We start from the raw sequence: 12,027 nt of genomic DNA on the forward strand, positions 1-12,027 counted from the left end.
CCCCCCCCCCCTCAAGACCACGTCCTGTAAACGAAGATTTCTCACTTTTGAAAAATACGTTTTAGTTCTTTTTAAAACTTTTTATAGGTTGCACATGCGCGAGTTAATCATGCCAAACACATCTGGTGAGTGTGTGGACACAAAGTGCTGGAGTAACTCAGCGGGTCAGGCAGCATCTCAGGAGAGAAGGAATGTGGGGGATGTTTTGGTTCAGACTGGTGAGTGTTTGTTTTATACTTCAGGCAGAGTGGATTACTAAGTAAACTGACAAGGAGCCCATTGTATTGTTTTAATTGCAAATCTGGAAATCAAATACACAAGCAATTGCATTGTTGTCGATTATGAGAATTCAAGTTGTTTTGATGCAACTTCCGAGATGGTTCCAGCTGCAGTTTCCTCTCGGCTGTTGTGTCGCCGGCACCGTGACTCAGCAACGGAGTACGAGTGGCAGAGGAGCGAAGGAGCAGAACTATTTTTTAAAAATACGTGTAACACTTCAGGCGCATTACGGCTCTTTAGTTCATTGGTACAGCTTGTGGTACAAAAATATAAAATTCTTAAGGGGTTGGAGAGGCTAGATGTGGGAAGATTGTTCCCGATGTTGGGGACGTCCAGAACCAGGGGTCACAGCTTAAGGATAAGGGGGAAGTCTTTTAGGACCGAGATGAGAAAACATTTCTTCACACAGAGAGTGGTGAGTCTGTGGAATTCTCTGCCACAGAAGGTAGTTGAGGCCAGTTCATTGGCTATATTTAAGAGGGAGTTAGATGTGGCCCTTTTTGCTAAAGGGATCAGGGGGTATGGAGAGACGGCAGGTACAGGTTACTGAGCTGGATGATCAGCCATGATCATATTGAATGGCCTACTCCTGCACCTATTTTCTATGTTTCTATTTAAACTCATTTCGTAACTTTACAAATTATATGATGATCCATGTGATAATTATAGCACTCCACAACAGTTCAAGATTTGTACAGCGTAGAAACCTGATCCTCGGCCCTCCACGCCACTGCTAACAATTACACCTCTCCATACTAATCCCACTTGCCTGCATTCATTCCATACCCCCCATGCCCTCTTCATTCCAGAACCTGTTAAATGTTACGACTGGTCTTGCCTCTATTACCTCTTCAGGCAGCCCATTTCAGATACCAACTACTCTGTGTGAAAAATGTGCCCATCAGATCCTCTTTCAACCTTCTTCCTTTCACCTTAAACCTATGCCCTCTCGATTTAGACACCCCTACCATGGGGAAATACCCCATCTATGCCTCTTCCAGTTTTACATACCACTATCTTTTCACCTATCATTGCTCCAGATAAAATAGACACGGCGTACTCATATTCTAAAATGTAACCTCCCAATCCAGACAACATCCATTGAATCTTTTCTGCACCCTCTCCAGCTTAATCACATCTTTCCTGTAGTGTGGTGACCAGAACTGGACTCTAGTGCAGCCTGATCTATGTTTTGCATAACTAACATGACGTCCCATTTTTTGTACTCTCTGCCGCGGCCAGTGAAGGCAAACGTTCCATACTCCTCCTTCACCACCCAGTCTATCTGTTGCCAGTTTCAGGGAATTATGTACTTGTCGCCTAATCGAAGGTATCACAAAATGCTGGAGTAACTCAGCAGGTCAGGCAGCATCTGCAGCCTCATCATCATCATCATCATCAGGTAACCTGCTGAGTTACTCCAGCATTTTGTGATACCTTCGATTTGTACCAGCATCTGCAGCTATTTTCCTACACTACTTGTCGCCTGAGGTGTCTCTGTTCAACAACACTCTCCTGGGCTCTGCCATTCACTGTGTATTTTATGATCTGGTTTAACTTCCCAAAATACAACAATTTTGTTTTGACCGAGTTAAATTCCATCTGCCGCAGGCCTTGCTGAAGTTCATGAAGATACTGTCCACTGCCATGCCCTGTCAATTCTCTACATTTCCTCTTCAAAAAAAACCTCAATCAAATTCATCAGACATGCACAAAACCACACTAACTATCCTTAATCAGTTCTCATTTTACTAAATGTAAATACATCCTGTCTATCAAGATCCCTTCCAATAATTTTCTCTGATTAAGACTGGTCAGCCTATAGTTCCCTGTCTTATCCCTGACATCCTTATTAAATAAAGGCACACCATTAGCTATCTCCAGTCTTCCAGTACCTCAGCACACCATTAGCTGTCTCCAGTCTTCCAGTGCCTCGCCTGTGGCTAACGGAATTACAAAAATCCCAGTCAGGCCCACAGCCATCTCCTCTCTTGTTACCCATAACATACTAGTTTATACTTTTGCAGCCCTTGGTAAGTACTTAATGTACTATCTTCTCCCTTTCAGCATTGATTTATTTCTTAAATATTTTAAGCAGCCACGAATGCAATGCCTTTCATGTACACCGTAGCAGTATTTCAAAAAATGTTTCTGAAAAATAACTTCCAAGTTATCACTCCTAAAAGACCTTCAAAAGATTTATTTTTAGATTTATCCTTTTAAGCAGTATCGATACTTGATCCCTTGAGATTGTTAATTTTAAGGTTGTAAGGATTATTACTTCAAAGGAGAGCAGGAACAGTAACTATTTTACTGAACTTGCCTCATTCCAAATAAAATCCATGATCTCAACATCCATGTACAACATCCAGCGGCTATCTGTTTGTTTTCACAATATTGACTTTTTCTACTCTGCTAACTATCTCATTCCAAACTCTTTTGTATCCGTCCAGGCTTTTGTGATACTCAGTTGTAGCTGCAATATGCCTATTTATTTCGATGATCATGAAATTCCCCATTGCCACTTATTTCTACAGATCAGAAGTGCAGCCACCATCAAACCATTCAACCAACCCATCACAACCTGCACCTCATCACTGTGGCATTCGCCTGCCAAATAGTTTCATTTCCAAGCAAGAAATAAAATTCAGGTTAAGAAACAAATGGTCAGGCAGCATCTATGGATGGAAATGGACTTGTGACTTTCTTGTGTCTCCATTTTCATTTTTTGATTGCTTGTTCAACCTTCTGAATATCCATGCACTATCTCTTGTCTCTCCTCCCCAACCCCCCCAAAAAAACTATTGTATGGTGTCTTTTCTCCTTATTAATTTTCAGAGATGATGAATCCTGCAAATAGATCATCTTTTCTCAAAAGTGCTTTCCCTCATAGTGCAGCACAGTACCCCAGTTCAACAAACTTGGATGCCTTGAGACCCAAAGCAAAACAGTTTAGCTTAGAGATATAGCGTGGAAACAGGTCCATTAACCCACCGAGTCCACGGAGACCATCAATCACCCGTATACTAGTTCTATCCTACACACTAGGGACAATTTACAGAAGCCAATTAACCTACAAAACTGCCTGTCTTTGGAATATGGGAGGAAGCTGGAGCACCCAAAGAAAGCCCATGAGGTCGCAGGGAGACTGTACAAATTTTGTACAGACAGCACCTGAGGTCAGGTCAGGCTCGAATCCAGATCTCTGGTGTTGTAAGACAGCAACTCTACCGCTGTGCCACCGCTTGACTTTGCTTCCCATAGGTGCACCATGCATCCCAGTCAGCTACAGTTGTACAGGAAACTGGATGTTCTTTCATGTTCTTATATTCAATTCTACGAAGCTTTCTCTGCAAACATTAGTACCTACATGAGCAATCCCTTTCACACTCCGTCCATGTCGCCACACTCAATTTGGACCACAGCATTGTGAGCCTAGAGACATTATTTCCTACCAGCTCATTGTATGTGCTTGCCAATTTTATTCTCCAAACAACTCTTGGAAAAGTTAATTATTGTTTATATATACAGATCTGTTTTATGTCAAGAAAGATGTGTAAGTAGTTTTTAATATATTTTAATGTTTAAAAATAATATTCCCACCTTCATTTCAAAGGTATTCTGAACTAAAACATCCTAGCATTTTATTTGCACAATAAGAGATGTGACTGCAAATTCCATAATGGAGATGAATCAAAGAAATTCTGGAACAAAAATAATTTCCTAATGACCAAGTGTTGAAAATATAATTTGTGATCATTAGATAGACAACCACAAATTACTGCTTGACAATGTTTAAATTAATAAAAGTGCAGAGTCATCTCTTGGAAGTCTAATATCATATCATATCATATATATACAGCCGGAAACAGGCCTTTTCGGCCCTCCAAGTCCGTGCCGCCCAGCGATCCCCGCACATTAACACTATCCTACACCCACTAGGGACAATTTTTACATTTACCCAGCCAATTAACCTACATACCTGTACGTCTTTGGAGTGGGAGGAAACCGAAGATCTCGGAGAAAACCCACGCAGGTCACGGGGAGAACGTACAAACTCCTTACAGTGCAGCACCCGTAGTCAGGATCGAACCTGAGTCTCCGGCGCTGCATTCGCTGTAAAGCAGCAACTCTACCGCTGCGCTATTATTTTTGCAATTTATCTCTTGGCATTTTAACGGTGAAAGTAGTTTATCATTAAACTTCCAGTCTACCAGCTATTAAGGTCATGTAAACATAACCAAGTGTCTTAGTGTCAAGATTCTTGAGTGTTGGAACTGCATTTATCCAGGCAGGTGGAGCATTTTCCATCATACGTTAGATCTTAGGCTTTTAAATGGCGAAATGTTTTTGGGCTGTCAAGATGTAAGTAGCCTGTCACAATATATACACTGACCCTTGGCTGCTCCTGTAGTCACAATATATACACCACAGGTCCAGTAAAATGTCTGCTCAATGGTGACCTGCAGTGGTACCCAGAGATTGTATTAAAGAAATTTGGCATCTTGCTGGTTGTGAGTTCCACTTGTAAATAGCTCATTCATTTGATAGTGTTCAGTAATGTTACGGTCAGTTTACTTGTGATTAGCTTGTCCCCGTCTCCAGTTCTTCACCATTCACCGTCTGCAGTTCTTCACCATTCACCGTCTCCAGTTCTTCACCTGGTCAACTCGCCTAGGAGCAACTATGTCATGTCTAGATTCAGCACTTGCGTCATCTCCATGTGGTCCATCCACTTTTATATTCATATTCCCTTTTAACATAGTGCTATTGATACAGCTGAATGGTTTCAGAAGTCTATGAGACAAACAATGCATTCTGGGGTCATCCATTTTCCAGGATTATCTCTCCTAAAAGCTTTTGTGAACCAGGTGCGGTTTTTTACTCCCTCTATTTTTGTGGTCACCATCAACAAAAACAACAGCTTTTTGAATTGTATTCCAGAATATTAACTGAACTCAGATTTTACAGCAAAAAAACAACTTGAAGGAGGGTCCCGACATCTTTATCCCCCCCTTGATTTCCTCCAGCAGTCTGTCTTTTGCTCCAGATTCTAGCACCTGCAGTCTCTTGTGTCTCTCTTACAATTTACAGCTCACATGGTGGGCAATGAACTCCTGTCTGCAGATCACTAGTCCATTAATTTAACTGCTCTACTGGCATCTCTGGATTATGAAATATACACTACATAAAATAGTGTATTCTTCGATTCATGAAGAATAAAGCCAAAACAGTCTTGTAATTATATTTATGATTTAATGTCTTTTTTTCATTCTGAATGTGTTCAAAAAAAGTTGCTAAAAAGAAAATGTGTCTTGGCCTCTTACCTTGAAGTTCTGAGATGATGAAAAAGGAGTGAATTAGCAGTACCAGAATGAAGGACATTTTGTTCTTTACAATTCATAAGTGTTGCTATTTTCATGCAATGAACAAAGGGAAAGAAAATGATGGCCCTTATTTTTTTTTACAAAATCTGACATAATTGCACAGAACTCTATGAATATTGGTTTGTCTAAAATGTTGCTGAACAGTGACCTTATAATTGCATCGCAGATTCTAAGCTGTTGCCAATAGCAACACCACCAGCAAAAAATAAAGCTTTCCACGATCTTCTCAATACAATTTCTAAATTTAAACAGTCCAGTCTGATGGTAGAACTTCCAATTTGAGTTTTGCTATTTGATAGAAAGCATTATTGTACGGATTATGAGAAACTGTGCTATCAGGAGTTGCCTTGGGTACAGGATGGTTGAAATTCAGAAAGGAAGTGTTTAAAAAATATATATCTGTCTGCTTGGGCAGGAGATTCAAGGGTAGACATTGAGAGGAAACTGAGGGTAATATATACAAGAATATACATTATAGTTTGGGACAAGATGGTTGGCCTTGGTAAGAAAATATAACATCTTTGGAGGTATGTTTGAGAATAACTATGTTTGAGAACAGGTGCAGAATAATACAAAGTGAAATGGATGCACATCTTTTCATCTTAAAAAAGATCACAGATTGCAGGAAATGTAATTGCGATGTTATATCTTTGAATTTATGATGTGCTCGCTTAGAAGTGTAGAGGGATGAGAACGAGTGTTGGGGATGAGATTTAAAGGGCCAATCTCCCAGAAGCTCGAGGAGATACTTGCAGATTGTTTTGAGAATTTCACAAAGTGGTTTCTAATTTCCCATGGGGAAATGTAGCAATGCGCGTCCAGCGTTGCGCTGGTCGAGGGAACACAGCCGATGATGATGATACTTTTTGTTACTTATACCTGGCTAGGTGCTGTGAAAAATTCTTTGTTTTTGCATACAAAGTACACAAAAGAGTCGCCGCAGTTGCAAAATGTACTTATCCCTTCTTCACCCCCACGCCAGGTCCCCCTTTGTTCTTGGTGGTCCCCTATGTCGGGTCCCCCTTTAATCTTGATGGCCCCCTATGTCGGGTCCCCCTCTGGTCTCGGCAGCCCCCCACTCCAGGTCCCCCTTTGTTCTCGGCGGCGCAGCCTGTCCCAGAGGCTCCGTCCTCGGCCCAACTCTGTTAGAGTCTGAAGAGTCTCGACCCAAAATGTCACCCATTCCTTCTCTCCAGAGATGATGCTTGCCCCGCTGAGTTACTCCAGTATTTTGTCCAGTTTATCTTCTGTTCGAGGCTTTGACCCAACCTTGAGTTTGTAAACTAAGGACTGCTGTGCATTTGATAATGTGACTACTAAGCAAATGATTTATTTAGCATTGATAATTCGTGCCTCTACTCTGTATTTTATGTTTGATTTTAAATTGATTATCACTTGCTGAATTAGAGGAGCTAAAGATTGTATTGGGTCTAATTAAATTTCAGGCTTTACTCTAAAACTTGGAAGTGCCAATTATTCAGCAATAACATACGCACTGTTATTTTTTTTTTCATATTTCATAAATTATGATCAATTTATATTTACGTTGACCACTTGGCATCCTTTATATTCAATTGCCATTCATTTTGATTGCCAAGTTTTCAAACATCTTGGAGTTATGGGAGAGACAAGAAACTATGGATGCTGGAATCATGAGTAAAAGACAAAGTGCTGAAGGGAGTCAGGGTGCCGGCGGTCAGATGCACAGCAGAGAACAGATGGATCTGGCGTGTGGGGTGACTGCCGAGAACAAATGGGGAACCAAGGCGGGGGACCCGCTGAGAACTAAGGGAGACCATTGGGGACTAAATGGAATACTTTGTAACTTTGTCGGCACCCGGTATGTGGCAATTCTTTGTATACCTTGTGAATGCAAAAACAAAGAATCTCATTGTGACATATCACGTGATAGTTAAGTATCATAAAGTTTCATTCATTCATTCATTCATCTGTGATGGGGATGGACAGAGGATGTCTTGGCTTGGGACCCTTCAGACTGATTGGAGTAGGAGTGGAGAAAGCTGGAAAGGAGAGGTGGGGGCAGGACAAAGCCTGGCAAGTGGTGTAGGTTTGGGGGGGGGGTGCAATTGGCAGATGAATGCAGGAAGTGACAGACGAGCTGAGAATGAGACAAAAGAATGTCGGGTAAGGAAAGAAGAGGACTGAAATGTAAAGTTGGAGGTAGGGATAGGGATGGAAGGGTGTGTAATAGATCCAATACTGAAAAATGTTGAATACAATAAAACTAACTTTCCTGCATTACCTAAATGTCTCATAACATTTTGTGGATTTAATTCATTTTAAGAACAATTTTTCAACAGCAGACTATCTTTAGGTCCCTCTGCCACAATGGGGCACTGTTACACAATGGGCATCAGGACTGGGAGTGCAGCAATTCATTCTGTCCGTGAGGGAGAGAAAGGTAGAGGAGAGAAGTTTACAGATAGGTATGAGTCAGGCCAGTTACTGGGAGCCAGTGATTGGGAGATGCGGGTAGATTTAGCAGGAAAGCTTGTTGTTCCACAGAAAATAATTACTATGAGTTTGAGGCCTGATATAGTGTTATGGTCAGTTAGTCAGCGGATGGTGTATTTTATAGAACTGATGGTGCCTTGGGAAAACTTGGTGGATGAGGCTTATGAAAGGAAAAGGCTTAGATATGTAGAGTTGGCAGCAGAAGTTGAGCAGCGAGGATGGAGAGCAAGAGTCCGTCCAGTAGAGGTGGGTTGTAGAGGTTTCATAGCGAGATCGACCACGTCGCTATTTGGAGAGCTAAGAATTTGCGGACAGAGTTTGCGTCAGGCTGTAAAACAAATGTCAGAGGCAGCAGAGCAAGGCAGAAGGTGGATTGGTGGAGAAATAGTGTCAGTTGGGGGCAGAAAGGAAACGTATGACATGCAGTATGTGTATTTCTTTTTAATTGTAGTCTGCAAGTGTATCCTGGTCTTGTGCAAGGGTGATATTTGTTACAAGCTTAATGATGGGCTTGGATTAGTGGAAGATCGGATGTGGGTGTATAGCATTTGTTAGAGTGAGCTAATTGGCTGCGGCTTCCTTTAGTAGATACTGGTTGCATAGGTGGTGAGAGCAGGTATTGGGAAGGGTTGTTTTGGGATGTCATAACCAACTGTTGAGCCTTCCCGAGGTGTCGTGGGCCTAACTCAACAAAATGAAGTTATCAAGTGGGTACCAATGAAGGGAGGTACCCACTTGATAACCTCAATTATATACTTGCATTTACAGGATTGGTTGTTTTTTAAAGAGAATTAATATGTAGGTAGCTGTTTTTTTCTTCGCAAGAGAACTTATGACATTGTGGGTTGAAGAGTCTATATTGTTCTATATATCTGTGGGAGCAGGATATTTATTTTAAGGCTGTAGTTAACTCCAGTACTGTACTTTTAAGTTTTACGCCAATTCCTTTTGGCTTACGTTTTAATTTTAATGTGTTTTGCCAAAGAGCAAATATTTTTAAAGGAATTTATAAATACATTCATAGGTTGTTAGAATTCAGTCATATTCTTAAAAGTTGCAATTCATGCTCCAATGTTGTTAAATGCAACACAAGCATTTTATGGGATTATTTCAAACTTGGTTCTCCCTTTGGATTTTGTTAAACATTCTGCTATATAAATGTATTTTGTTCAAATTGTTTTGTTAAGCATTTTTCATACTGCATTGCTCAAACTGCAGAGTTTATCTGCTGTCTTTAAAGACCATAAAATAGGAGCAAAAGTAGGTTATTTGACAAAATCATAATTGATCTTCACTTCGATCTTTCTTTCCTTCCCTATGCCTACATCCCTCATTTCCTTCAATGTGCAGAAATATATCTACCTCTGTTTTAAATGTAATCAATTTCTCAACTTCCACAACCCTCTGGGATAATAAATTTCAAGGATTTCTCCTCATTTCAGTCTTAAACGACCCACCACTTTTAGACTCTGATTTCCAGCTCTTGACTCCTTGGCTGGGAAACCTCCTCGCATCTACCCCGCAAAGTTTATGATTGAATAGTCACCTCCCTTCTAAATGCTAAAGAATAGAGTCCCAATCGCTCAATGCCTCTCCATCGGACACCCCTGCCATCCTAAGAATCAGCCTGGAGAGCCCTTGCTGTATTTCATCCACAGCAATTTTGCCCTTGCACATTTCCAGAGCTTAGATCTTTACCTCACGTCCAACTTAAAACATCATTCAAAGCTGCAAGTATCTATTTTTTTTACAAGAAACTCATCCCTCAAGCAATTGTACATTTCTTTTTAGTCACAGTCACACGGGTTTAAGGTGAGGGGGGATAGATTTAATAGGAACCTGAGGGGTAAACTTTTTCACACAAAGAGCAGTGGGTGTATGGAATGAGCTGCCGGAGGAGGTAGCTGAGGCAGGTACAATCGCAGCGTTTAAGAAATATTTAGACAGGTACATGGGTGGGACAGGTTTAGAGGGATACGGGCCAAACGCAGGCAGATGGGATTAGTGTAGATGGGACGTGTTGGTCGGTGTGGGCAAGTTGGGCCTGTTTCCACGCTATATGACTATATCTCTTGACAGTCATATCTCTGTGACACAGTCATACAGCGTGGAAACAAGACCTTCGGCCCAACTCATACATGCTGACCTAGATGTCCCATTTGCCCGTGTTTGGCCCATATTACGCTAAACCTTTCCTAAGAGTCTTAAAAATATATATAAAATAACAATTTGGAGTTTACGTAAAATATTTGTATATTGATTCCTCCCACCTACGAGCTCAAACTTTACAACTACAGTTGTACTGTCGACGCCAATCAACTGGACTCTGACAACTTGCATTCATTTTCCAGACACACTTTATTTACTTGTGCAGAAGGAGAGCGGCACTGTCCCAGTTACTGTACTACTCCAAAATTCCAATCAGAATGGTCAACTTTTTATACAGATTTTGACCCTTGAAATTGTGAGCACTTTCTAATTTCTTATCAATAATTCGTTCTCAACACATTAATATACAAATGCTATAACACGAATACAAATAAACCTACATGCTATTTAATCCTTTATTTAATTTTTAATATCAAGAACCTTGTAGAGTGCGTCAAGGAATACCCATCCCAAAACATTGGGGTACATCAATGAATACCTATCAGGAACATTGATGTGCGTCAATGAATACCTAAAGGTTGTGGTGCTGTACAGCTATCCTAACCTTTGTCGTACAACAGTTTCCACATTGTACTGTACAACTATCTTAACCCTTGTTCATACTGCAGCTTCCACAGTACAAATGCAGGAGCAAATTATTTTCATTGTAAATAAAAGAAACAACCTAGGATATATCAATCTTTATTTCCATCTTCATCTTCAGGACATTGTACCATTTTGTAAATGTGACAGCAAAATGTTCGATGTGCCAGTTGTTCTGTATGTATAATTGTATCTCTGTCGAAGAACAGTTGATGATTGTAGGTCTGGAAATTTAAAACAAAATTCCCATGAAACAGCATTTAGGAGCCATGAGTAGTTTTAATTTCTTTCAAGCCTCATAATGGTGTTCCCAAGTTGACCATCTTTGATCACAAGTCTGAGGTGAGCCAGCTGCATTAGTTTCCAGTGGGGGAGAAAGAAATCAGCTATACGGTTGGTTTCACTAGCTTTTGGCTTGTTAAAAGAATGCTGATCAGGCTTCCCATTATTGATGCATTCCAGAAATCCTTGGTCAGTTTCAACATGATTGGAATAAAAAGAAAATTTTGTTGGAAAAAGACAGCAGGTCAGGCTGCATTTGTGAAGGAGAAACTGTTAATGTTTCACGTGTGGGAATCCTTTATAAAATCAGTCTCGGTAGGAGAGAACATGGAGGAGGCCAATGAGTGGAACACAGGAAACCTTCCTGACTACCACTCTCTAATGTGATAGTAATGGGGAGTTAAGCTCTTTTGTCTGTGCTAAGTATTTTTAATGTTGTAATGTCTGTAAAATGTTGCATGGTCTGACTTACTGATACATGCTTTGTAATAGTGCGGGAGACCGCAGGCAAAAAGGCAGGCAATATTAGCTCGGGAACATTGCTGGAGAGTGAGCGCAGGTGCTCTGCACAACAAACCCCAATATGAGTTTGATTTATCCAATTAGAGAATTGTGAACACTGAATGCAGTACACTAGTTTGGAAGAAATGCAACTTAATCACTATCTCAACTGTTTAGGTCCCTGATTGTAGTACTATAATGCCAATCCTTTTTGACATTTTCTTTCATTTGCAGAGTCTGATCCAAGACATTAAATTCTCAGCAGGAAAACAGGCCTTTTGGTCCAACTTGTCTGTGCCAACTGAGTTGCCTACCTGAGCTAGAACTGTCTGCATTTGCCCCATATCCCACT

General features: G+C 40.7%; 1 protein-coding gene across 4 annotated transcripts in view; it reads right to left on the reverse strand.

Moving 5' to 3' along the window:
• Nucleotides 1-10,514: 10,514 nt before the first annotated feature.
• Nucleotides 10,515-12,027, reverse strand: part of dcaf17 (ddb1 and cul4 associated factor 17) — a 32,949-nt gene continuing 31,436 nt past the window's right edge. For all 4 annotated transcript variants that reach the window (XM_078403899.1, XM_078403901.1, XM_078403898.1 and 1 more), the window contains one exon: nucleotides 10,515-11,116. In XM_078403899.1, the coding sequence (XP_078260025.1) occupies nucleotides 10,985-11,116 (132 nt within the window). In that variant the 3' untranslated portion in view covers nucleotides 10,515-10,984. The remainder of the gene's footprint in view (nucleotides 11,117-12,027) is intronic.

This window comes from Rhinoraja longicauda, chromosome 8, assembly GCF_053455715.1.
Source record: "Rhinoraja longicauda isolate Sanriku21f chromosome 8, sRhiLon1.1, whole genome shotgun sequence".
Classification (NCBI taxonomy): Eukaryota; Metazoa; Chordata; class Chondrichthyes; order Rajiformes; family Arhynchobatidae; genus Rhinoraja; species Rhinoraja longicauda.